The 27,785-nt window shown below is 56.2% G+C and overlaps 1 protein-coding gene across 8 annotated transcripts in view; it reads right to left on the reverse strand.

Moving 5' to 3' along the window:
- Window positions 1-27,785, reverse strand: part of TNS1 (tensin 1) — a 192,710-nt gene that overhangs the window by 106,416 nt on the left and 58,509 nt on the right. For 7 of the 8 annotated variants that reach the window (XM_027050960.2, XM_027050969.2, XM_027050936.2 and 4 more), the window contains exon 4: window positions 4,219-4,260. In XM_027050960.2, coding sequence (XP_026906761.2) covers window positions 4,219-4,260 — 42 coding nt within the window. Of the gene's footprint in view, window positions 1-4,218; window positions 4,261-27,161; window positions 27,680-27,785 lie in introns of those variants that run through there. The other variant, XM_053215768.1, reaches the window with a different exon arrangement.

Consider the following 27,785-nt stretch of genomic DNA (forward strand, 5'->3'; position numbering starts at 1 on the left):
TAATCTCATGGTGCGTGGGTTCAAGCCCCAAGTCAGGCTCTGTGCTGACAGCTCAGAGCCTGCTTGGGATTGTCTCTCCCTCTGTCTCTGCCCCTCCCTTGCTCACAGGCTCTTTCTCAAAATACATAAATAAACTTTAAAAAATAAAAAAAATAAAACCACACTCCTGAGTCATCCCCTCTCCCCCACAGGCACTGCTGTGTGACCATGAACAAGTCACCTAGCCTTTCTGATCCCCAGATTGTTCCTCTGCACAATGTGTTCCTCCCGTCCACCCAGGTTGGTCTCACACTTGTCTGGAAGTGCCCAGACTTCCACACAATTCACTGTGGGTTCCAAATAGCCCAATGTCAGGGGAAGGGCTTTGAAACCCACAGGTGCCATGCAAGGGAATACTGTCTGTCATTACTGACAGGAGTGGAGGGTGCACTGTGGTGCTGACTACTGAGTTAAAATTCCAGCTCCCCCCTCTGAATAGCTCTGTGGCCTTAGGCCTCAGTTCCTCATCTGTAACACGGGGATAATAACAGCATCCCTCTTGCTGTGTTGTCATGAAGAATAAATGAGTTTATTTTTGCAAAGCTTTCAGAACAATATTTGGCAAATGGAAAGTCCCATACGAGGGTTAACTTTGAACTACTGCTCTGATTGCTATTATGGGTGAAGCCAGCCTGGGATTCCAATTGCCCCATTCACCCCTTCCTTCTCCCCCCGCACAGACCCCGCACCGGACCTCCAATTCATTCCACGAGGCCCTTTGGAGCACCTGCCAGGGGGCTGGTCTGTATGAGGAGAAACAGCGCACACCCATCTTTCGCCAGCCAGGCCTCCTGGGTGCCAGGCTGTGTGTGCACAAGGGCTCACCATCTGGCAGACCTCAGTGGCCACTCCACTTGGCCACCACCCTCGGGAAATTCCTTTTGACCCTTATTTGTCAGAAGTTGAGAAAGCGGCTTCAGCAACTTCCAAGGATCAGGAGTGTCCGTGGCAAACAAGCCCTCTCTCCCCTCTTCATCCTGCCCCCACCGAGAGACCCCACAGGAGGGAGGTGACCCTAGGACCCTGCTGCCCAAGGCCTTGGGCAACATCTGTTGAGTAAGATGAAAACACGGGTTGAAGATTAAGCCACTTTGCCCTGGCTGGCCTGGCACAGGCTGGAAAATGTGTCTGGCAGGCAGAGGCTGGGCAGAAATCCTGTGCCCAGGATGCGGGCCCCCGATCCCAGGGGGGTAAGATCTAAGCAGGATGGGTGAGAAGGCCAGAGGGAGCGCTGGGGCCCAACTGAGACATGGAGAAAACACCACAGGCAGACACACACGGTGTGGGGCACGAGAGAAGGGGGCAGGAAGACCAGAGACCAGCTCTGCCGAGGCTGAAGGAGAGGCAGCAAATGGAAAAGAAAGGAAAAAATACATCCCACCCTTTCCTCCCTCTTGTGAACCTGCTCAAAGCACTTGCCTTGCCTGCCTTGAGGAAAAGGTGCTGAGTGCCCTCAGGGGGAAGCCAAACTTTCTCCCGGTTTTCCCCTGGGCCACTTTCCCACTGTCTGGGGACAGCAGGAGAGATTCCGGCTGGAGCTCAGCCCCCCTAATAGGCCCCCCCACCCACCCATCAGCAAGCCAGGGAACAGGAGCGACAGCAGCCCTGCTTACTGAGCACCTAATCTGCACCAGGCCCCCGGCTGCAAGCCTTCCTTCTAGCCACCCAGTGAGCACGTACTGGGCACCTACTATGTGCCAGACAGTGGGGACACAGCAATGGACACAACAGTAAAAATCCCTTGTTGACACAGAGCTTACATGCTGGTATGAGGGGGACCTTGTAAGACACACAGTGTACCAGACGGCGATACGTGGAGGGACACGGAAAGCAGGGAGGGGAGACAGGGTTGCGGGGGGAAGAGAAATCTCACACTTGTGGGAAGATCCGAGGAGGGAAAGAGCCTTGCAGGCTCTACAGCCCTGAAGCAGCATCGTGCCTGCTATGTTCAAGGGGCAGCGAGAAGACAAGGTACCTGAAGCAGAGTCAGTGAAAGAGAGAGCTTCTAGAAGGAGGCAAGGTCAGAAAGGAAACCCGTCACGTAGACCACGCACAGGCCAATGCAAGAAACTGGACTTTTACGCAAATCAAGTGGGCAGCTGCTGGAGGGCCCTGAATCCAGATGAATTAAATACATTCATTTGCTCCTTTTATTCTCTTAACAATCTCATGCGGTGGCTGCTATTACCAAATCCCAATCTGCAGAGGGGAAACTGAGGTCCAGAGAAGTTAAGCAGTGTGTTCAAGATCGCATACCACAGACTGGGGAGCCAGGATCCAAAGGGGGTAGTCTAACCCCTCACTCTTCACCAGTGCTGGGGCAGGGGGCGGGGATGTTCTGACTCAGGTGGGGGCCCTCTGTGGGCACAAGCTGGTGTCACAACGGCTTCGCCACCAGATGGCTGACCCAGCCTCCAGGAAGGGCAGAGTCCCCTGCACAGGTAGGGCACATCACCCCGACAGAAGACAGGTAGGAGTTCCTTCTGGTATCTGACATCCTTCCAGCTGGAGTGCCAACCTATTCCCTTTTGTCCCAACCCCTGACCCTGACATAAACAAAGCTCACAAGACTCCAAATGGCCAGGAATCTGGCTTCTGCCCCAAGATCCCTAAAGCTCGGACCCCCCAGCTGTCCAAGACCAGCCAAGGACATTCTGTTCTCAGAGGCAAGGTGGTGGCAGTTGGGTTGAAATGATGAGACTTATGTTCCTCCTCCCTGCTCTCGGCCCGCCACGGTGACCCTCAGCAATCCCAGAGAGACTTCTCGCTGGTGGCTGCAGACCAGGCCCGCACTCTGGCCTCCTCACCACCACCTCCCCGCGGCACCCCACCCCCACTGTTGTCAGATGACGTGCGACTGGGCCCTGCGCGAATAACACTCCACATCTGGAGCGGCACAGCTGGGCAGAGCTGAGGCCCAGGAGGGCTTGAGCCAGGGGAGGCCAGAGCGGAAGGGGCGGCCGCTGCACAGAAGGGAAACGACTTGTGAGGGCCTGGGCCTGGGGTGCAGAGGGCAGGGGCGCCGCCGAGGGTCCGAGGTGTCTGAGGCACAGGCACTTCCACAAACTTGATTTCATTCCATCAGTGACCCTCAGTGGAGGGGACACTTCTCAGCACTGAGAAGGCCTGGGGAGCATCTAGAGCAACCCCTCTCTTTGACAGAAAGGGAAACTGGGGTCCAGAAAGGGGGGGGGGGACTGGTCCACGGTCACTCGGCCAATGGGTGTTGGAGGGAAAGAAGAGACCAGGTGGCCTGACGGAGATTGCAGTATGCAGGCTGAGCGAGCATGTAGATACCTGGAACAGCCTGGGCCTCAGGGACACCCCTGCTCCCTCCCCCGGCCCCCACCCACACCAGGGTCACCACAGGCTCCTCTGCATCAGCAAATCTGACTGTGCCCACCAGGGCCCTCCATGACACACCCCGCATGCACACGCATGCCCCGTGTGGGGCAGACCCCTCCCCCTCCAGCCTCCAGGGCCCTGCCTGCCTCCAGCACTGGGCTGGGGAGCAGGAGGCCTTCACAGGGTGCGAAGGCACTGAGAGGGCAGGGAAGAAAAGTTCCCAGTGTTCCAAATCAGCCCAGCTGGGATCAGTCTGGAACAGGCCCCTCTCCCCAGCCCACAACTCATGAGTCCTGCCCGTCCATACTTCTCTGGAAGCCTGATAGGGGAGGGAAGGGCGGGAGACAGGGAGACGGGGCAGAAAAGCAGAGTCAGTTCCAGCTTGGAGGTGGAACAGGCCACCTGAGTGTGAGCACCTGCCCAAGCAGGTGAACTCTGTGGGTCATGCCTACCATCCTCCTTCCTCCAGCCGAAGGGTACCTGACCCGGGACCAGGCAGGTAGAAGGAGATGCCACCCCCTGGTCCTGGAAGCCCCAGAACAATAGGCACCTGGCCAGGCCTCGGAGGCATGCAAGATGCCCTTTTATGGGTTTTTCCAAGGACTTAAGTCTCAAATTGAAATAGGAGGCCCTGCATCTCATCAGAAGGGACCTCATGACTCATTTCCTCCCAGTCCGGCTTCAGCCTTGGGAAGGGTCCCCCTCCTCCTCCTCCCCGAATTGCCCAGCACCCTCGGGGGCTTGCAGCTTGCTTAGGTCTAAAGTAAGCTGTAACCAAGGAGCTGGGGAAAGAGGAGGAGAGACCAGCAGGGTAGGGAAGGGACTGTCACTCACCACCAGTTCATGGTTGGATGGAGGAATGCAGGGGGCAGCCACCTGTGGGAGGAACAGAGAAAGGGCAAGGTTAGCATCTTTCATCCCCATAGAAAACCAGGGCCTCCTGAGATCATTCCAATGGTCCCACCTCCACACTAGACACCCCTTCCCTCAACTCAACACAATGACAATCTCCAGCTTGAGAGGCCACTGGAAGCCTGCGCAATAACATGGGAAAACGTTCAGGCAATAATGCTTGGTAGAGGGGGTGCCGCAGGAGGCAAAAACGAAATGTATATCACAATTTTTCAGTTCTGTAGAAAAATACGCAGAAGACTGGAGGTCAGTGCACCAGAATTTTTCACAACAATGGGTTGAGGTAATAAGAATAAGGATTTTTTTTCTTTGCTCTAAGATTTGTTTTAATTTTTTTTAAAAACACGTTTAAGACCTCTAAGAAAGGAGGTTCTCCCCAGCACCAGGGCATCTCACCAAAAACGGCAGTGTCTGGGGTCCCCTCAGCATGTGGGAAGCAGGCTGGCGAAGGGCCCCTGCCAGCTCTTCCCAAGGAAGCCTTGAGGGGCGAAAGCACCCTGTATGGGTGAGCTATTGTTTGTTTGGTTTTTTTTTAAGACGAAATTTATTGTCAAATTGGTTTCCATACAACACCCAGTGCTCATCCCGACAGGTGCCCTCCTCAATGCCCCTCACCCACCCTCCCCTCCCTCCCCCCCCACCAACTCTCAGTTTGTTCTCAGTTTTTAAGAGTCTCTTATGTTTTGGCTCCCACATCATCCTCATCTTCCTCTCCGATGGAGGCGGGGGGTGGCAACTTGGGCCTCCAGACAGAGGGACTGGGGAGGGAGGGCTGCATTTCTCCCTTCCCTGAGATAACAACACCCCCCCTCCCCAGCCAGGGCAGCCAAAACCACTACGCTGACAATTAGCAGGGCCCTTTATCAGAGGCGCAGTGTGTTCTTTTTTTTCTAGCCGGGACACGTTTTTCTTGGAGCTCATACCTCAATCTTGGCTCCAGTTCCCAACCCAAGGGGCCCACAGAGGGGACTAGGGGGAGGCTCTCCCTCGGGCATGAGGGTGTCTGGGCACAAGCCCTGGATCACCAAAGAGGGGGCTGCTGCCTCCTCAAACAGTGGGCAACCCCTGCCCCAGCCACCACCCCAGTGAAGCGGTAATGGTGAAGCCCAGGCCCTGCTGGACCTGGCTGTTGACGAGAAGCCACCCTCAGCCGGGCCCTCCCTCCAGCTGACCCAGGCTGTCCTCCAAGCAGCCCAAGGGATCCCCAGGCTTGACACACCAGCCCAGAAGGGGACAACACATGACTTTGTGCCCTGAGCTCTGCAAGGGGTGGAGAAACTAGGGGTTTAGCATCCCCGGGTTCTTGACCCAGTCCTGTTACAGGCTTGCTGCCCAGCTCATTCTCCAGCAAAGAAGCCTGAGTTGAATCTCAGTATCTATGGCCCAGTACTCAGCATTACTCCGAGATTGTGGCGAGACTCATGTATGAGGCCAAAAAAGGGAACAACAGCTAACACCTGCTGAATGTGGACTATAGAAATGACAGGCATTATTATTATCAGTGCTTGACCCACATTAACTCATTTAATCCTTCCAGAAACCCAAAAGGGTAGGTGCTATGCTATTATAGCTTCAGTTGAGGCACAGGGGTCACAGAGAGGTTAAACAACTTGCCCAAGGTCACACAGCTGAGAAGTGGGCAAGATCTGAACCCAGGCATTCTGATTCCCGAAATGAAATGTGAAGGAGGACTCATCCCCTATGTTTAAGAGAATGAGGAAACATGGGGGGAATGTTCTCACAAGTTCAGGGTTCTTGACACATACCAGCATGGAGCCATGAGTGACTGTTTTAGACGTTTCAGGGAGGGGAGTCCAGGGCCTGGACTGGGGTGGAGGATGCCAAGAGAACGGAGTGGGAAGGAAGGTGAAGGCCCCAGCGGAGACTGTGGCCTGCGGGGCTCCCTACCAGCCCCACCCACCAGACAAGGTCTCAGACAAGGGACACATGGGTGTCTCCATCAGGCGCCTTCAGGGCAGGAGTCCTGAATCTAGCAGTGGCCTCCTCCCCGTCTCCTCCCGTCCCCAACCCCATTCAGGGGCTGCAGGCCAGGCCCCAAGTGTCTCCTCCCACACCGCTCTACCATTTATGGGTCCCTCGGGGCCTGGGTGGGAGCGGGTGTAATCCACAGGGCAGCGCCCTGCTCTGCTCCTGCCTTCCGAGCTGGGGCGGGGCTGGGAACCTGATGGAGGACCATGCTGCAGGAGGAGGGATGCTGCGGGCTCCAGCCACAGCATCCCAGACCCAGGCAAGTCCCTTCCATAGCCAGTGTCTCCCATGCCATTTCACCAGGGGATCTCTAGTCTCCCATTCAGGGACCGGGGATTGAGGGAGAGGTTATGGGTACATTTAAAGCAGGGGCAGAATGGACAGTATCCTCTGAAACAGGGGGAGGGTCTCTCTCCTAGAAACATCCTCAGGCGGTAGAAATAATGGGGGTCCAGGTGTCCTGACCCCAGGTCCCTTCCCTGCTCCTCCTGAGGCAGAGCCACCCTCTAAGGATTTAGATCTAAGAGGAATCTGTGGACCCCCCAGCCAGAGGGCCTGAGGCCTGGGTGCCCCTCGTGGCCTGCTGCCCCCCAGCAGCCTCCTCCACCCGCCGCCCACAGCTGTGCATTCCAGGCCAGCCGGCCAGCCAGCCCACTAACTTTGTTGTGTGTTTCAATGTTTCTTGTCTCTCTCTCTCTCTCTCTCTCTCTCTCTCACTCCTTTTTTTTTTTTTTTTTTTTTTTTTTTTTGTAAGTAGAGAAATGTTTCCTTAAAAGGCTCTCTCCTTCCCTCCGGCACCCTGGCCCCTGGCCACCCTCTCAGGAGCCTGGAATGTGCCAGGGAGAGCCAGGGCCCCCTGCCACTCTGTGGCCGGTGCCTACCGCCCCACACTCCGGGTGTCAGCACTGACCACTCCCATCGCCCCTTAGGGACCGAAGCTAGAAACCTCTCTGCAGAGGGGGCAGACTCTGGGGCGTCCGCAGCGGCTCTGGGTCCCAGCCCTGTCATATCCTCATTTCCCTGGTATCAGCAGTGCAGGATTCCAGGGCTCAGCCCCAGGAGGTCAGCCTCAGGTAAGCCTCCTCCCCTGATATACCTCCAAAACCCCATCTACACAGGGGGGCTGAGCAGGCCTGATGCGCACTTTTCCACCCTAAGAAAGGCAACAATAAAAGCAGCAGTGCTAACGCTCCCATCACACTCGCTATATGCCAGGCACTGTTCTTCACACTCTGCATAAATTAACTCATTAGTTCCTACAACAAACCTCAGCATCCTGTTTTATAGACAAGGAGGCTGAGGTACAGGGAGGTTAACAAGCTGTCCAGTAGAGGAGGCAGGACGCGAACCCAGCAGTCTGGCTCCAGATAGAGATGTGCTCCTGCCCTCTCTGCTATGCTGATGCTCCTGTAGACGCTGGCTTCCATATGGCCATAGTCAACAACAATAGTAAGGGAAAGCTCATGGAATGTGGCTGTCTGTCTGCTACTGTCCTAAGCTCTTTTCCTGGACTCATTATGATCCTACTAAAAAAATGTACAGGGCGCCTGGGTGGTTCAGTCGGTTAAGCATCCAACTCTTGATTTCAGTTCAGGTCATGATCTCACGGTTTGTGAGTTCAAGCCAGGGCCAGACCAGGGCCAATGCTGGGCATTCATCAGCCCCCTCCCCCCCCCCCCACTAATGTTTTCTGAGTTTCAAATGTCCCTGAGCAAAATACCAACAACAGGAACACCCTTGGAGATTCCCCCAGGGATCACGAGGGTCTAAAGCACCAGACAGCAGCCAGCCAGGCAGACAAGGGCTCTCTGCATGACCTGGCCCCTGCCCTCCTCTCCACCACCACTCTATATCCATCCCCTTGTCAAGGACCCAAATCCATAAAGGGGAGGGGGGCGGACCTCAGTCCTTTGAACACACCTAGCTCTGCTCCTCCTCAGGGCCTCCGCATATGCTGTTCCCTCTGCCTGGGACACGCTCAGCCCAGCTGTCTGCAAAGCTGAGTCCTTCCCACACTTCTGGCTTAGGCTTAAATGCCACCACCCCTGAGAGGCCTTCCCTGACTCCCTTAATTTACACACATATGAGCATGTGCGCACACACACACACACACACACACACACACACACCCACACACACACACACACACACACTCCTGCACTCCTACCTCTTCCTTCACAGACCTAATCCTGCCACATGCCTGTCTCTCTGAGACCTTCCAGTCCTGCAGAGTCAGTAATATTGCTCCCATTTTACTGATGAAAAAATGGAGGCTCGAAGAGATCATGACACTTGTCCCCGGTCAATCCACCGCGGAAGGGTGCACTGCAAGTGAAATCTTGGTCTGTGGGCTCCAGGCACCCGCCTGGCATGGCTCCCAGCACCTCAGTCATGAGCAAGTGGTAGGACCCGGTCCCCAGCGGGGTGACAACTCCCATTCTCAGGGCCTCAGGTTCTCAGCCTCAGTTACATAAAACCCCAGACTCCTCAACTTGCCCAGCCCTTCCAAGGAGCTCCCCACACCCATGACCACCTGGCCCCTGGGGCTGGACAGGGCCGCCTTGCCCCGGCCAAAACTAGAGCCACTTGAGTCTCTGATTTAAGCACTTCATACACTCCCCTTATCTCTAGCTAGTCTTTTGTGTGTGTGGTAAAATGCACACAACATAAAATTTACCATTTTAACCATTTCTTTTTTTTTTTTTTAATTTTTTCACTGTTTGTTTATTTTTGAGACAGAGACAGAGTGCAAGCAGGGAAGAGGCAGAGAGAGAGGGAGACACAGAAACTGAACCGGGCTCCAGGCTCTGAGCATCAGCACAGTGCCCAACGTGGGGCTCAAACTTAGGAAGAGCGAGATCATGACCTGAGCCAAAGTCAGATGCTTAACCGACTGAGCCACCGAGGCACCCCACCATTTTAATCATTTTTCTAAAAAGTACAAGTTGATGGCAATCAAGTGCACTCACACTGCTGTACAACCATCACCCCTATTCATTTCCAGAATGTTTTCATCTTCCCAAATAGAAATCCCACATCCTCTAAACAAGAACCCCCTTCCCCTTTCCTCCCAGCCCCTGGAGATCCCTCATCTCCTCTCTATGTCTACGAATTTACCTGTTCTAGGCACCTCATACACTGGGAATCACACAGCATTTTGTATCTGGCTTCTTTCACTTCACGTTATGGGCTGAATTATATCCCCCCAAATTCATATGTTGAAGTCCTAATTCCCCAGTACCTCAGAATGGGACTGTATTTAGAGAAAGGTCTTTAAAGAGGTGATGAAGTTACAATGAGGCCATCAGTGGGCCCTCATCCATTATGGCTGGGGTCCTTATAAGAAGAGATTAGGACCCACAGAGAGTCTCTAGAGGCACATGCAAAAAAAGAGGACCACGTGAGGACACAAGGAACAGGCAAGGAGAGAGGCCTCAGAGGAAATCAAACGCGCCAACGCCTTGATCGTGGACCTCCAGCCTCCAGGACTGTATGAGGATCATCCATTCATGTCGTAGCACTTAGCAGAGCGGCGTTCCTTTTTAGGGCTGAAGACTATTCCACCATATAAGTACAGCACATTGTGTTTATCCATCCATCCTCGATGGACACCCAGGCTGTTTCCACCGAAGTTCTCGCTGACGCCTCCTGCACATCCCTGCCCCCACCGCTCCAGGCGCCCATCTCAAAAGACACCAAAAGGTACATGGGAGGGAAGAAAAGGTGGGTTTGCCGAGGGCCTGCTGTGTAGCACTGACTGGGTGCTTTACGTACATTATTTTTATTCAGTCTTCGTGACAAGTTTTTGTGGCAAATAGGCTCGGAGAGGTTAAGCAATTGCCCAAAGTCGAACAGCTAGTAGTAGTAATGGCAGAAGCAGAAGCAGCAGCATCTGGTGAGGTTTCTGTGTACATTCACTGCATGCCAGGCATACTATGTTATCCCTTACACGCCCTGTGACCTTTTCTTAAATGTCATTTATTGGAGAGAGAGAGAGAGAAAGAGAGAGCAAGGGAGGGGCGGAGAGAGGGAGAGAGAGAATCCCAAGCAGGCTCCGCACCATCAGCACAGAGCCTGACACGGGGCTCAATCCCACAACCGTGAGATCATGACCTGAGCTGAAACCACAAGCCAGACGCCCAACCTACTGAGCCACCCGGGCACCTCTCCCTGTGGCCCTCTGGCGGTAGATAGTAGCACCCTCATCTCGCGGGATCTCAAGCAGTCTTCTCAGCAATCCTGTGGATCCAAGAGGGCACAGCTGCTAAATGACAGTGCCCGGACTGCCACCTGGGTCGGCCTGACTCCGATACCCACTTTGCCCAACGCACCATGCTGCCTCCATAGCCATACACAGGTGCCAGGGGCTGTGAGAGCAGAGAGCACTGGGGGGTGGGGGGGCAAGCAGGGTCCACGGAGCAGGGGCCTCTGGGCCAGGCCTCCAGGACACATTGCTTTTGTCCGCAGGGTGTCACACCCACTAGTGTTCTAAGACCCCCCCAGGGTGGGCAACCCTGGTGTCTCATTCAGGGCCTGGAGCTCACTATGTGGATAGGGTTTTAACAGGTGGAGATGAGGAGAGGGCGTTTCAGGTGGCAATGATCACATGAATAAGGCACAGCAGGAAGAACCACTAGAAGTCTCCTTTGGTCGGGACACGGGTGGGGGAAGGAAGGAGGAGGGACACTAAAGGACACGTTGAAGGAGACCAAGGGAAGGAGGACTGGCTGCAAACTCTTTCCAGGCAGGAACTTCCTACGGGCAACTCTGCCCAGCAAAGCAGTTATGACTTTCAGATGCTGGCACTGGAGAGCCATTGAAGATGCCTGAGTAGGAGAGGAGGCAGGGGGAAGTAAATGGTGAAACTTAAGGCAGGCAGAAGATACGCAAATAGCAATACCACTAATAATGGGGGGGGGGGGGGAAGGGGGTGGAGAGGAAGAGGAGCTCCAAAGCCCAGAGACAAGGGGCCACTGGGCACCCTAAAACCAAGAGGCCCTCATCCCTACCCTAACAAAACACACACTTGGATAGACCCCCACCTCCAGCCTCTACTGCTCTTCCCTCAGCCACAGCACGGAAGGATACCACTGCCCCCAACTTCTTCCCTTCCTGCCCTGCACAAAGCAAGTGGACCCTCCCACGGGAGCCGCTGTTCAACCTTTGGGCCCCACTCAGGGAGCCTGTGGCCAGCATGCTGCTACCTGAGCCCTGGTCACGGGGGCGACACGGCGGGGGTCAAGAATAATGCAGACCCTGACCCCAGAGGATCTAGCCCACATGCCAAGTGACTGAAGAAAGAGCCCGAGGACCCCTTGGCCGTGGACAGCCCAGCACCTGAGACTTCACATTACGAGTCCACTGGGCTCCAGCAAAAAGACCACAGCCAGCCCCTATGAGCCCAGCCAAGTGGACCAAGGGATGGCTCAGAAGCCCCGTAGGAGGCAAATGTGCACCCCTCAGTCCCTGAGGGTGCATAACAGTCAGGCAGCTACAGAAAGCCACAGCCGTAGTGAGGGGGGCAGCAAGAACAAGGCCAGGATGGCTCAGTGGCTCAAGACACTGGCCTCCCCTTCTGAGCCCCAGGCCCTGGGCAGGGGGTTCCTGGGGGAAAGATGGCCACTGCCCTGGCTCCATTTCCTCCCAGGCCCACACCCCCCCCTCCAGGCCACCTGTCCTCACCAGAGCTTGCTCCCGGCCTACTCGGCTATTTCCTTCCCTTATATAGAGTTCTGCTCAGGATCAGGAAAGGAAGTGCATCCAGTTCCTGGAGGCAAGAAGGGGCCTGTTCCCAGGGACACCTCGAGCTAAGGGGGGTAGGGAATGTCCCAGCCGAGAGTCCCCTCCAGAGCCAGGGGACCGGCCCTTTCCCCAAACCCAGCACAAACTCCAACTCAGACAACAAATAGAGGAGAGTCCCAGAGGGCCGACTCCGGGCATTGCCCCTGGGACTCCTGCCCCCAGTCCTCCCCCCAAAATCCTCCTGAGCCATACACCTCTTGAACCACTGACCCAATCAACCTGCTCCCCAAGCTCCAACAGCTGCCCTTCTCCTGGGTCCACCCTCTTGTCTGGGAACCTTCTCCTCAGGCCCCACCCACTGGCCTCCCAGCCCACTGCCAGCCTCTAGGTCTGGTAACACACTCAAGAAAGGGCTCTCCAGTCAGGGAAGTTTCTCTACAGGCAAACACCTCCCTGACCTCTTAGCCACACCCACACGCGGCAGCCTGACCTGGGAAGTCCAACGCTACACAAGGGGGAGAGCTGGGTGTGCCCTTCTTGTGCCCCGCCAGAAGGTTCTAGCCACAGGAAAGGGGTTGCGGTGGACCTAGCAGAGCATATGCTGTGCAGCCAACAGTCTCCCCACTTACTGAAGCTGGTCCCCTGCAGAGCCCTTCTGGAAGATGGCATAAGATAGCACCGGATCAGCCCATGCTGGAAGCCCGGCTGGCTGCAGAGCATTTTCTCGGAAGATGTGCCTCCCCTTGAACCCCAGCTGGGACCCCGGCTCCAGCGCCCCACTTACCCACACCCACAATTAGGGAGTCCAGGAGGGCTGAGGTTGCAACCAGGCCAGCCTTCCTATGATGAAACCCCAGTGACCAGGAGAATCGGAAAAGTTGAGGTCAGCAAACCTTTACTGAGCACCTACTATGTGCCAGGCCCTTGGGAGCACTAGAGAGTAAGCCAAGGGTCCAAGAGGGGCTGAGCAATAGCCACAAGACAGGGTGGGGCACGAGGCCACAGGAATTTACCGGCAGGGCTAAGAAGGCACAGCTGGGCCAGCCCAGGGCTTGACACTGGTCAGCATACTGGACTCACAGCCTTACCCCCACCCTGCCTCCACCCCACTGCTCCCTTGCTCAGCACTGACAACCACTCTACTCCCCCACCCCTAGCCACCCAAGGTTGTTAAGCCAGAAACCTGAGTGCCCGCCTTGACTCCTCCTTCCCTTCCCTCCCACCAAGCCTGGATAATTCGTCTGCCCAAATATCTCTCCAAGCCACCCTACCCTCCAGTCCCCTTAACCACAGAGATTACTGTGAGAGCCTCCTAACTCAGGTCCCTGCCTTCAGTCTTGCCCCTCTAACCTATTCCCCACTCAGCAGCCAGGGAACTATTTCGAAAATGCACATCCAGCCCTGTCACTCTCCTGCCTGAAGTCCTTCCCGGGTCCATGGGATAGAGTCCAAATGCCCTAATATGGTCCTCATAGTCCTCAGGGACCTGGCTGGGTCTCTCTTTCAGTCTCCATTCCCCACCTCCTTGCCTCAAAGCTCTTGTTCCAGCCAAAGAAACCCCCTTTCAGGTCTAATTCTGTTCCATCTAATACACTCTGAGGTACTAGGTGTTATCAGTCCATTTCCCAGATGAGGCTCCAAGAGGTCACACACTTCACCCAAGGTCCCAAGCCTCCGCTCTGCCCAGCACCACACCACCTTGCCCAGTCAGGGCCACAGCAAGAGCTTCATGGCGGGCATGGCCTCTGAGGTGGAGGGAGCAGGGGAGACGGCAGAGGTGGGAAAACAGAGAAGAGAGACCGGTCGGCTGGGCCCAGGGAGCACACGGCAAAATGGAGGAAGCGGGTCAAAGAGGGCACACTGTGCAAGGCCTGGCGGGTGGGACTGAGGCAAATGTCCAGGGCTCTGGAGTAGCCCAGTGCCTCCAGAGCCAGTGAGAGAGGGCACAGGTGAGGGGCAGGGCTGGAGGCCAAATGTCCAGCCTAAAATAGGCAGCTGCCACCGAAGGGAGTCTGGCGCTGAGCCAGGGCCGGAAGCAGAGCGAGAGGCTACCAAGAGAGCTTCAAGGAGATATTAGAAGATGGAGAAGCCAGATACCACTGAGGGGCCCAGCCTGGAGGACTCGGAGGAAGCAGGGCCTCTACTGTACAAGTGAAAGTGTCAACAGGCAGTGTGAAATGTAGACTTCAGAGCTGCCTTCTCCTGAGATTCAAAGACCAGGGAAAACCCCAGCCCTTCTTCCCCTCCTGGAGAGGGGCCATTTGTTCTGAAGCAGGGGGTGGGGTGACATGGCCTATAGCACAGAGAGCAGCTTCTAGGAAGTTCCTAGAAGAATCTGGTCAAGGAAGGGCTGTGGTCTGTGGTGAAGGTTTCAGTGGAATGGGGGGCAGGAGGGCAGGGGGGTGACCGGCATGGGAAGCAAGACCATGCATTCACTCAACAATACTGAGGAGGGCCCCTCAGTGCCAGCTTCCCAGCTGAGGGAGACAGAGATGAATAAGAATGGCCTGGCCCAGGAGGGGACCTTGGGGCCCACTGGAGGAGGCACACATGTGAACAGAGAATTATAAAAGAGCCCAGTAACTGCTATAATGAAGGTATGAAGAGGCCTATTATCTCACTGGGATTCAAACCCATCTGTTTTTCCAGAAATTACGCCCAGAGAGAGACTGCCCACCCAACCCCCCTCACTCCCCACTGAGGGTTTCTGTCCCCAAATGAGAACTTTAAGGGACAAAAGCCTTTGACCCTAAACTGTGCCAGAACAGTAAGGCAGGAAGGACGCATGGGAAAAATATCTAAGAGCAAGGGGGAAACCCAAGAAGTCAAAGGGCTCGGGAACTGCTGAGAAGCATACCAGCAGCCCTCGGACATGGCAAAGGAGGCTGAGGGGAGGGTAGTGGGGGAAAGGCTGGCCTCGGCCAGGCCACGAGCTGAGAATTCTGGGGCTAGAAGCCACACTCGAGCCCACACAAACACCAGAGGCTCCCCTGGCCTTCTGAAACCAGCACAGCATCTGCTCGCGGGCCATGATGGGGCCTCCTGGCCTCTCTCCCTTCCACACCTGCATGGTGCCTTGCAAAGTGCAGGTGTTTACCCCCTCCCTCCCCCCGTTTCCTAATTTCCAAGATGCTGTTGCTTGTCTGGGGCACCATCTTTTGAGGGGGAAAAATGTACCCAACACGGACACTTCAATTGCAAGGCACATGCCAATTTCAGAAATACCAAAATGTAAAAAAAAAAAAAAAAAAAAAGAAAAAGAAAAAGAAAAAGAAAACCATCTCAATTTTGAAGAAAATTTTTGTTGTAACCTAAAAGTACTTCCTTTTTGAAAGATTCAGGGACACCAAAAGAAAGAACAAGGTGAAAAGAAACCCAACCGCATATTACCCCGGAGAAACTTCTACATCCTCAAGGCCCATCTGTGGCTTTTACGTTCCCTGGACACCTAAAGGTCATTCTGCCTCATCACCAGACTCCAGACTGCTCTGAATCCAGCCAAGAAATGGGTAGCTGGGGGCAGATTCAGATCTCAAAGATCATACATAACACCTTCTGTTTGCGGATCCTTATTTCCAAATTCCTCAACACATCGGGAGGCCATGAGTTTCCAACCAAAGGGCAAGAAGTGGGACAGAAAAAGCACTGAACTCGGAGTGAGGCGTGCTTCCGATGGCACTTTGTCCCAGACCACCACTTCCTGAAGCCCCCTGCATCTGTAAGATGGGAGTTAGGAGACCCACTTTGCAGGGTGCAACTCAATAAAGCTGACTGTGTGGACACGATTAAAGATTCCTGGAACACAGCACCCGCTGGGTAAACATAGTCCCCTTCCACCGAGTCGGTTGCTATTGTATTATTGCTCCTGTCTGCCCCTCAACGTCTTCATTTACAGAGCAGTAAACTGCACGGTGCCCCATTCTGAGCACTGCATGTATCCCGACTTCTTCGAATCGTCACTTCAACCCCGTGAGGTAGGTTCTGCTCTCATGCCCTCTTGAAAGAAGAAACTGAGGAACAACAGATGAGATGAGGTTGTTGACTTACAAGGTCCCGCCCATCCACCGTTAAGTCAGAGATTGGGACAGTAGAATATAATGCAAGATTCCCATCCAAAAAAAGTAATAATAATAATCCACCTTTTTCCCCTGAGATTTCAACTCCGGCTAGGCTTCAGGTATCTGGAAATGCACTCATTTAGGAAACTCCTAGGCCCCAGAAGGCAGCGACAAGAGGAGTTCGTGTGTTGGTTCCGCACAGTTGGCACCTGTCAAGGGCTGGTGTGCTGGAACCCCATCTGCTCTGATGAACGGCACCAGGAGCCCCGGAAGCAGGAATCCCAAGGGTCAGGCAGCCCAGCCTCATGTTGCTCCTTTAAATCCATCTGTGGCCGAAGCGCAGGAAGGCCCCTCTCACTCCCAATTAGCAGGCAGGCAGCGGAGACTTGAAGTGAAGCCAGCACTGGAGGCCAGCGGAGGCCTGGCTGTCACGGGCATTGTTTGGCTCCATCTGACGCATATCCACCCCCCTGCTTCCTTGTTCTCCAGGAGAACCTCGGAGATGCACACATCTGAAACCAGGTCTGGGGGAAGGGGCGCTGCAGGGAGGGGCAGCAGAAGGCCTGCCTCTCTCTACTGGGTTCAGAAAACACAGGCAGGTTTTAAACAGGCAGGAGAGGGGGCTCACATGGGCCACAGACCCGGTGGCCCAGAGACACTGCTGATGTACATGCACACAGTTCACACGCCCTAAAGCGCACACACACTGCACACACAGTCCTACGGCCCACTGCCAGGTCCAGATGCAAAGTCACTCCCTAGCGCTCCCGGCCCCACCCGGAGCAGAGCTGCACCAACAGGAACACAGCAGCCCCACCAGCACACCCACAGGCAGGGGACCGGGTCCCGGAGCACAGCTGATCTGAGGAAGCCAGGGGCAGAATGACCCATGTGGGCAGAGGGCAGGAAGGGAGAGCATAACCAGCAGAGGTGGGGTGGGGAGGGTTCAAGTCTGAACACTCACCCAGATCTCAGAGGTTGTTGTTGTTTCAAAGTGCCCGCAGGAGCCAGCCCATCCACTGAGGCAGGACCAGCAGCAGATTCCCCCTGGACTCTCCACCCTACCTGCTTCCTGCCCATCCTTCTGGAAGAGCAGGTGAGGGGCAAGGCACACTGATGGAAGCTGGGTAGGAAGGGTCAGAAACAGGAGGGCGAGTGTACAAACCATGGGGCAGATCTGATAAGAGAATAAACATCCTAAAAATCATGGAATAAAGGCATGGGAGCTGGAATTTTAGGGGTGGAGGTGGCGAGGAGGAGCAAAACAGAGCTTGGGGCCTTGACTGACAGCCCCAGTATCTGAATACATAGAATGCACGGGGTACTGCAGACATGATGCCACATTTAATTCTTTCAACAGTGCGCACAATAGACACATCTTCCTTTTCCCATATGAGGCCACAGAAGCTCAGTGAGAAAAGTAAGTTGCCCAAGGTCACACAGCTATGAGCAGTTGAACCCAGGACAGCCAGACTGCAAAATCTATACTCCTATAGGCAACCCAAGTCACCTGGGTGCTTCGAAGACAAGACAGGGCAACTATGGGGCCTAGAGGGTGTGGTGGCAGAACAGGAAGGAGTGGCTGATGCAGAGGAGCACAGAGAAAGAAGCAAAGGGACCGGGAGGGGGGCGGGGGGCATGCCACCTTAGACCCCCAGCTCCTAAGTGACTCAGTGGCTGGGCCTCCCGGGAGCATTTCCGGAGCCCCAGACAGCCCTGCAGACTAGGAGCCACCTGCCCAGCAGAGACACGGGGCCATTACTCACTCACAACTGTTACTCACTCTTCTCTGCACCCTGCCCCCCCACCCCCGCATCACTTACTCCCACTCTGTTCTCTGAGAGTGGCCGAGGGGAGCCAGCAGATCTGGCTGGTTCCCTCCCCCGCTTCATTAGCTCCAATCCTGCCAGTGCATCTCCACCTGAGTCACTGGGACAGAGCCCCGGAGACTCTGGTCCGCTCAACCCTGACAGCTGTTACCCTCCACTCTGTTCCAAGAAACAGAGCTGCCTGGAAGAGTGGTCAACTGGGCAAAGAAGCTTCCAATCCCAGGGCTGGAAGGGACCTTCCCAGCATCTCAGCTGGTTTCCCAGCAGATGCCTGAAGACCTTCCAGGACACCCACTCCCATGCTGGATGGCTCTTCTAGCAGCCCCAAGAGGAAGAGCCTCTCTGCTCAGAAAGATCCACAGACTTGCAGGATTTCAGCACTGGTTAGAGAACTCTCCTAAGGCCAATCTGTCACCTTACAAACGAGGAAGCAAGCCAGAGAGGGGACGCGATTTGCCCAAGGTCACACGGTGCCAAAAAGGGACGGGAAACGGGCCACCTGACCCCCCACACCCACCACCAGTCGCTCCAGTGCACCGCAAGTCCTGGGCCAGGCCCTGAAAGCCCACCCTCACCCCTGCCCACTGCAAAGCAGCTGCTCATCCGGAAAAGCACTGGAACTGGGAGAGCTGAAGCCAAGATGAGGAGAGAAGGAAGGAAGGGGGTGCCCCAAACAGTGGTTGGTGGGGAGCAATCACCGCCTAACGGTGAAGGGGCATGAGGAACAGTCTTCCCAGCAGACGGGGAGAAAGACCACAGGCCTTCCGGAGGCCATGCAGCTAAGAGGCCAGGCCCTCTGGCAGCAGACGATGGGAGGAATTCCTAGGGTCCCAGCTGGGGACTTGGGAGAGTCCTGGCCTCCTCTCTGCTCACCTCTCCTCCCCCTGGACCTCGCCCCAGCTCCCCCTGCTCTCCCAGGGCTCCAGCCTGGAATCCAGGCTGGACGCAGCCTCCGCTCCCACGCCCAGCTCAGCCCAGCTGGCCACATCAGACACAGCCCCATGTGTGATGTCCGAGGCAGCTCACAAGGCACTGAAGAGCCTTCGAAGCTCACAAGGCACTGGGAAGCCTCATCTGTCTCTTGTGCTCTCCACCCACTCTGGGCACTTATGCCTGCCGAGAAGCCCCTGCCTGCCTCTCTCCCTCTACACCAACACAAATAATAATGATAACAGTAATGATAATCAAGGGTCACATAACATGGCCTACACGCTGGACATGCTTCTATTTATTTCCCACTTTTGACAGAAGAGTAAATTAAAGCACCGACCACAGTCACACAGCCTGCAAGAGATGGGGTCAAGACTGAAACTCAGACGGTGTAGCTGCAGCATCTGACCTTGACCCCCTCCCTGCCCCCACATTGCCACATTGCCTCATGATAGGACCTGGCTCCAAGTTAAAGCTCCTGAAATCCCTGCTTCCTCATCCACACACAGCCACTGAACTCCTGCGGTCACACTGGCCTTGGCGACGCTCAACGGTCCTCGTGCCTCTGAATGGGCAGCCCCTGTCCAGACACTTACCAGGCCGCTTACAGTCAGGCGGGGAAGCCTCCGCCTCCAAGCAGGCAGGCTCCTCCACCTGACTCGGGGACACTCCTGTTTGTTCATTCATTCGACAAATAGTGAGGGCCTACTGTGTGTCAGGTAGATGGTGAAGGATGCCCCCAAAAGGAGCCTCTGGATTCCTCAGAAACGCGAGCTGCCTGCGGTCCATCCTCACCCCTACCCGCTACGATCCGTCCGTGCCGGTCTTGTGTGTGAAGCCTCGCCCAGGAGGGCTCTCTTCTGGCCTGAAAGATCTCCCAGGAAGGTTTCAGTGCCTCCTCGGCCTCCTGATTCAGGAGAGGAGGGCAACACGTGGGAAGGGAGCCCAGAGAGATGAAGTGATTCAGGAGAGGACTTCCCAGCTTGGGGTTGAGAAAGGTGAACAGAGGAGTCCAAGGGCCTTGGCTTATGGCCTGTCCCCAGATCTCCCCGGCCAGGACAGTCTTCACAGCTGCCCAAATCTCTTTCCTAAATAACAGTCTCATCACATTTCTCCCACATGAAAGCCTTCGGCTGCTCCCTTGTTAACCTGGCTCAGAAAGTCCCCCATGGCCGGACCCCAAGCAACACCTACAAGCTCTCCCCAAAGCCAGGCTTTCCTACACACAACACTCACTGAGGGCTTATCCTGTGCCAGGCACTGAGCTGACTGCTTCATAGACATGATCTCATTTTATCCCTACTATGATTCTATGAGGTTGGAATAGTAACCCCATTTTACAGATGTAGATACTGAAGTTTGACCCAAGGTCACCCAGCTAATAAGCAGCAGAGCCGGGAGGGACAGCCCCGTGTGTCTGACTCTAACACAGGACTGGAGCCACTATTTTATCCATTACACGTGTGCTACTGTGCCTTCGTGCGTGCCTTTCCCCTGTGCCTGAAGAAGTCTTTGTCCCTTCTGCTTCCTGCACAACTCCTTCTTCTCAACCTTCAAAACCCATCTCGGGGTGCCTGGGAGGCTCAGTCGGTTAAGCGTCTGACTTCGGCCCAGGTCATGATCTCACTGTTCATTGGTTCAAACCCCACACCAGGCTCTGTGCTGACAGCTCGGAGCCTGGAGCCTGCTTCGGATGCTGTGTCTCCCTCTCTCTCCGCCCCTCCCCTGCTTGTGCTCTCTCTCTGTCTCTCTCTCAAAAATCAATAAAAACATTTAAAATTTTTCTTTTAAAAAGCATTTCAAATGGCACCTCTTCTCCAAAGCTCTCTCCACTCCACCAGGTCATACACACCGCTTCCTGCTTGATACGCCCTCTGCATTTGGCAGAAACTGTCCATCTACTCCCCTTTGTCTCCTACTAGACCCTGTCCCTCTGGCCTTTCCAGCCCCATACCACTGGCACCTTGCCTGGCATAGGGTCAGTGCCCAAAAACAGCTTTTAAGTGAATAATCAGGGGCCTCGTGTGCCTGGCCAGATTCAGCCACGGCCACACAGCCTCCACGGTGGATGCCTGGGCACTGCCCCCACCCCAGAAGCTGACCCCCAGCCTCAAGCAGGCATCAAGTGCCCCCCATGACAGTTGAACACCCAGCTCATATCCCTCGGTGAGGGCTTCTCCCTGTGCTTGTCCGCCTACCCCTCTCTGCTCGACCAGCTCTGCTGTTTCTGGGAGTCTCAGCCAGTGATTAGGGCCCTAATCAGCAGGACTTCCTGCCTGCGATTGCCAGAGGTGGGGGCGGGGCAGAAGGGAAGCAAGGTCAATCCAAGGTGAAGTCTGCAGCCTGGGATGGACTCCCGGACGCTTCCAGCCCTGCACCTCCCTAGCCCTTCATCTGACAGGTGAGGATACCAGGCCCAGCAAGGGAAGGGACACTTCCAGAGTCCAGGCACAGAGGAAGAGCACTGCTCTCCCCATGCCCTGGGCCTGTCTTACACTTCCCTTGAACCGTCTGCCCACCCCTTGACCCCCAACCAAGCCCCAAACCCAGGACCTTACCCACAGACTGCTCCCCATAAAGGGCTGTTGTAGACCAGTTGATTGCTCAGATCTGGTCAAGGTCAAGGGCCAAAGGCAAGCCCCTCCTCCAGAGGAGCAATGGCCTAGAAATGGAGCAGAGGTGAGCAAGGGCTGAGGAGGGGAAGCGAGATAGGGCCGGGTTGAGCTCAGGAACCCTCCCCAGCTGTCATCATCATCATCAACCCAAGCCCATTCTTTCTCCAAAAAAAAGCTTAATGCCTTTTGCAGCTGCAACTGGGCGGGCCAGGGGTCCGGAAATAGAGCTTACACCCCTGACCTGGAGCACCCCCAGCCTCCCTGGGTGGGAACCCGGGCTAGGTGGAGAGTGCGGCTTGGCAGGCCTTTAGGGCTGACCCCTGCTAATGAGGAACCAGAAGGTGGAGGACCCCAGAGAGGCGAGAGCCCTGGGAGGAAGAGGCAGTGTGGCCAGGACCCGCCCCTACCACAGGTTCAAAGCCCCCAGCTATGTGGCATGCAGGAAGGGCTGGGCCTGGTTCTCCCCCACCTCCCACCAGCAAGGGACTGAACTACAGTTGCAGCAAAAGGGATGGAGGTTAGACTTCAGAGAGACCTAGGGGATAAAGACACAGCAACTTGCAGCAGTTATTTGGGGATCCCACTTTACAATACAGACACCACCCCCATGGGTATGGTCCACGGTCAAGAGAAGCCTGCCTGGAGGCCAGGCCAGCCACATTCTTGCCAGGCCTGGGAGTCTCTGATTCAGTGACTCTCATCAAGGGATGGGATAGGATCCAAGGAGGGGAGCTTGGCCTGGTTTATAATAATGCATCTTGTTTACAGTGATGGCAATTTTCTCAGCGTCCTCCATAAACACAGCTCTGCATCGGCTCCCCTGGGCAGACAGGGCCTCGGGAGGTCCCCTTAGCTCCCGGCCTCCCCACACTCACAGAGAGAGAGAGGGACAGAGGTCAGGGGGAATCTCTTCTCTAGGCTCGGATGCTAGGACCCCCTCAAGGGAAAATGACGCCACCATCTCCTCCACCCTCTGATCCCATAATGCTCCCGTCTTAGGGACGGAACAACCCCAAGAGAGAGAAAAGAGTGAACTGAGCCCCTAGAGAAACACCAGGACCACCACCAGAACCAATAATAACAATTACTCGCATTTGCTGATCACTTGCTACATGCCGGGCTCAAACACTGCTCGAAGTGTTTCCAATAAACTAACCCATTTGATACTCACAACCACAGCATGAAACAGGTACAATTATTATCCCCTATTGCAGATGAGGAAACTGGGGCTCAGAGGTTCAGTCACTTGCCAAAGCCACACAGTCAATAAATAGGGTTGTCTTCAGTTGAGCCCCAGCAGTCTGGCCTTCAGAGTCACCTTTTCTGCCTCACTCTAGACCTCTGAGTAAACTCAGCCCTGTTTCCGGGCCTAGCAAGTCCTCCCAGGCCCCATCTAAGACCATCACTCCTCTGCCCCTCATCAGGCAGCCAGTTAGTGCTGAGCAACACTCTGCCAGGCCCAGCAAGGACCGCCAGAGAGGCAAAAGGCACAGGCCTGGCCTCAAGGAGCTCGTAATCCAGCTAGAAGACAGACGAGCACACGGGAAGTTTGAAGGACGGGGAAAACTAAGGGGTCCCATGTTCTCTGCCAGACAAGGCTTAGGAAGGTTTCTGGGGAACCGGGACCTCTAACTGGGACTCCCTCTCACCATGGGAGCAGGACAGGACTCTGCTCAGACACCGCTGTCACCCCTTGTTGCTTGCAGGCTCCCCGGGACCACACCCTCCTTGGCTAGTCCCTGCTGCCTCCCGAAACACCCAGGCATAAGCTACAAGCCTCCAGCCCTAAAAAGGCAGGGATTACAGAGTCCAGACTAGCCCTCGGAGGAGGCAGCACCAAGGACTGGCTGGGGCCCACCTACCACCCCACCCCACAAAGCTCCAACTCTGTGGAGACCAACCATCTCCCAGAGGGAAACCAAAGTGTGGACAAATAGAAAGATGGCCAAGGTCACTAACCAGGGTAGAGGCAGGCAAGGGACCCAGCTGCACCTCCTGCCACCTCCCCTCTTGGGAAAGTGCTTCAGGCAATTTGAGAAAAGGAAGGAGAGGAGGGCCAGGTGTGACCTTGCATAATGGAGTAGGGCACCCAGGGAGGTGGGCATGGCCCGCAAGGCTGGCAACCCTTCCACCCCACTCCTCTCGTTCCGGCTCACTGGTGCCCACGTCTCTGTGTGCCTAATGGCTTTGAAAGCTAAGAGCCAGGGCCATGGGGATAGAGCACTGGGGACAAGAGTCCCTCCAGTCTCTGAAAACCTCTCTCCCCCTCCCCCAGCACCACACCCACTTGCTTTTTTCAGAGTCCAGTAACTGGGAGGGCTTTCCTCTGCCCCCCTCCAATACACATCCCCCAGCTGGACCTCAGTTTCCCTTTCTGGGGTAAGACTCATGGCCCCAGAAAGAAGCCAAGAAGCCAAATGACCTGCAGCTGAGAGCCTTTGCTGTCCCCAGCTCTAACCCTGACTTCTCTAGGCTCAAGGGCACACCCAGCATCTCACCTTCCTGCCCTTCTATTGGGTCTCGGTCAGACCAGAGCAAAGAGTGTCCTAATTAAGCTGCCTCATCTAGTCCCGGCTCGAGACGAGGGGCTACACTTAGACACTTGGAAAGGACTTCATCCTCAGACGAAGCCAGGACTGACTGACTGGAGGCAGAGGGTTGGCCAGGGGGACCTCAGACCCTACTCCTTCACTCTCTCCACTAAGGAGAAAAGGAGTCACAGGGGTTGGCAGGCCGGGACGGGAAGGACGGAGCCCGGGTGGGTTCCTGAGCCTCTCCCAGAAGCCCACCTTGACATTCCCATCATGAAAAGCGCCAGCCTCCCAGGGTTTGGGGTTCCAAACCCTGTATCTCCAACCCCACAATGCCTCTCCTCTGGCAGCCTGGCACCCACACCACAGAGACACAGGTCTGGAGAGGTGACGCGGACACAGCGAGTGATCTGCTCCTCCCACACTCCTCCCGTGAAATCCCCCTGCGACTTACACAAACCACTGCAAGCTGCCCCTGACCACCCTGTGTTATTTCACAAATTTGGAAACTGAGGCTCAGGTAAGAGCCAACGCGGGGATTTTCTGCATCTCAGACCTTGGCACTTCTCCTCTGTCTACTATGTCCTAGCAGGCTGGGGAGGCCCCTTCTCATGGGCTTGTGGGCGGGGGGGGGGGGGGAGGGCCAGGGTCAGGGGGTACGAACTGGGCAGGGGTTTAAGCTGCCAAACCTCAAAGCACACCCCTATCCCTAATCCTCACACACTGGCCCCCAGTTAGCCCCCTTAGCTGGCAGCATGGGCTCTAACTGCAGGGGGCAGGGGGTGAGGTCTATGGCATCCCTTCCATTCCATACCATACACAGGTCTGTGCTGGCCCTTGTGGGGTTAACCAGCGGGGCAAGGCTCAGAATAAGACAGGAAGAATCGGAAGAAACTCAGAATCCTTGCAGGAAGCAGCTGGGGCAGACCTGGCAGGAGAGTACGCAATGGGTGCGAGGGGAGAGCATCGGGCTCTCTGTTCCCCAAACACTGGCAGGGAGGAGAAGACAGTGCCCCCGCCCCAGGCCAGAGGCCACCGCCTTCCTGCTCTCCCATTCCGGGTGTCCGAGAATTCCTGACTTCAAGAATCCCAGGACCTCAGCATCCCAAGAGACCTCCAGGGTCATTTCTCCTAACCGCATCCCAGCTCAGGAATCCTTCCAAGCTGTTTTCAAGCCGCTGTCCGAACTCTCCCCAGGACGGGAGGCTCACTACCTCACAAGGCAGCCCATTCTCCTGCTGACCAGCAGGCTTGTTAAGAAACCCTTCAACAGACCTGAGCCAAGCTTCCTTCACCAAGCAAAAATCCATTCTCCCTTTTTGCTTCCTGTTCCCACCTCAGTACTAACAGGGCACTGAGAATTCTCAAACTCCAGGTCTTCTGCTACAGTCCATCAGAGGTGAGAAGATGGTCATCCAACGGCAAGGTTGGCCCTGAACTCCCCTGCACCCCACCCAGCAGCCCCCCACACCCGGCCACCAACCCCCAGGGTGTTTGCGATTCTGGAGGCTGTGGCCCCCATGGGAGATTCTCGCTGGGGCTCTGTGGGAAGTGAAGAATGAGAGGTACTGAGAGAGGGATAGGGAAGGAGAGGCAGGGGTCTGGAAGCAGAGATTCCCACGCCCCCTCCTCCACCACCTGATAAGTCTCAGCTCTGAATCAAAGTCCTGGCTCCCAAACCTCGGGGTTCCGGGAGACCTTCCCCAAGCGGGGATCCCAGCACTGGTCCTATTTAGAACTCTCCCACCCAGCTTCCCATGCAGACACAGGTCCCCACCAGCCCTGGGCCAAAGGGGTGGGGGCAGATGGGGGGCTCGGCTATAACCAGTTCTGAGGTCCTGGGGGACAGCGAGGGTGGGGGAGACAGGAGGAGCCGCCAGCTGGCAGGGTTAGAAGCGACTTAAGGCCAAGTCTGAGCCACAATGGTCCCCACCCCACCCAGGCAGCTTCAGGAAGGGGCCCAGCAGAGACTCAAGGAAAGAGAGTGCTCCCCCATGCCCTCCTGACCCCCCTGCTTTGATTCTGCCACATGGAAGAAGTTCTGCAGCTTCCAGAAGAAAAACCCCTGTCCCCAAAGATTCTGGAACCCTGGTTTCCAGTTCCTCCTCTGAGCCTCACCCCACAACTGCTTGTCCTGCCCTCCCCTACCCAGCACCCATCCTGTCCCCTAACCCCATGCCCTGCAGGGAGCCCGGCTGGGGGGCACAGCAGGCTTCTCCTGGTCACCCCTCGGTCACCCCCTCCCAGTTTCCTCTTCTAAGACAGTGGCCAGCAGAGAAACATCTGGGCAGGCAGTCCTGGCCCTGGTCCTGAATTGGGGGGTGCGAGCCAGACACTGAGGTTTAGCTCTGCATAGACTCCCCCACTTGTGAAAGGGTGGCAGGCAGGGCATCAGAGGGTCAGAGGAGGAGACAGGGGTGGGAAGAGAGGAAGGAGAGGGGGGTGGAAAGCAGCTGCGTGTGTCTGTTCATTAACCACCTGGATTAGCCATTTCTGCCCAGAGGGGTGAGGAGGGAACGAGAGCTGCTGGCTGGGGGAGGGCAGCAGGGGGCACTTATGCCAGGCTGTGCCCAGGGCCCCAGGGACCCAAGCTGCGGGGAGGTGAGCACAGCGGGGAAACCCTTCCGGGCCCACCAGACCCTCCCTGGAAGCCTTGGGCAGCCCTCTGGGAGATGAGAGGTGGGAGCAAGGGGAGCCCCGAGAACAGGGCCCGGCAGCAGCTCCAGCGGTGGCTGGGAAAGAAATGAAGAGGAAAAATTCCCACGCCCATCTCCTGGTCCCCTCCTGAGGCACCCCTGGTATGGACAGCAGGGAGGGGAGGAAAGCCCCGCAGACCCACACTCCCGACCGCCCCCACTCGCCCTGCTGGCCTCAGTCTCAAGCAGCCACTGACACCGGCAACTTCCCCGGCAAACAAAACTCCTCCTGACTGGTCTCTTCTGGCGGGGGACAACCACACCCCAGACACCCTGCCAGAACCAGACAATGAGGGCAGGGGACTGACAGGTCGGGCTGGGGGCTGGGGGCTGGCCTAGCCCCGGGACAGGTGACCAGGTGGGCTGACCTCCCCCTCCCCTAATTTCTGTGATGGGAGGTCCTGACAGCATCAGTAGGACAGGCCAGCACACACACACACACACACACACACACACACACACACCCCACACTCACCTTTCTGACAGAAGAGCCACCGGGTGGGTGGGTGCCTGGGTGCCTCTCTGTCTGGGACAGAGGCAGTGGGCAATGACGGGGCAGCAGCTGTGGCTGGCAAGAAGCTGGTAAGCTGGCTGCCGGGAGGAGGGCGTGAGTAAGCCTTGTGTCCAGGGCGGGAGCGGGAGCAGGAGCGGAGCTGGTCCCAGGGCCACTGCTGGGAGCAACTGAGCCAGGGCGCCGCTCGCCCGGCTCCCTCCCCCGGCGGCGGGCGGGCCGGCGGCGCACCGCCTCCTTCCCCGAGCCGGCCAGCAGCCCGCCCGCCCGCCCGCCGCCGCCGCCTTTAACCCCTGAAGCGCTCAGCCGACTCCTCCGGGCAGCTCCCGGCAGGGCGGGTGCCTGGGGCCCCGCAATGCAGCCCCCACCTCCTTCAGCAGCCGGCCAAGGACCTGCAGGGAGGCGTCAGAGGGCCTGGGGGCAGAAGCAGGAGGACAGGTGGCAAGAGGTCCAGGACCCCACGGAAGAAACAGAGCAGCAGAGAAATGGCCAAAGGGCTGCAGGGCGGAGAAGGATGTTTGGTCACATGGCAGTAACGATGATAATAATCAGAATAACTGGCAACTCCCAATTTTTTGGAGAGCACCC

This window comes from Acinonyx jubatus, chromosome C1 (assembly GCF_027475565.1).
Source record: "Acinonyx jubatus isolate Ajub_Pintada_27869175 chromosome C1, VMU_Ajub_asm_v1.0, whole genome shotgun sequence".
In the NCBI taxonomy this organism is placed as follows: Eukaryota; Metazoa; Chordata; class Mammalia; order Carnivora; family Felidae; genus Acinonyx; species Acinonyx jubatus.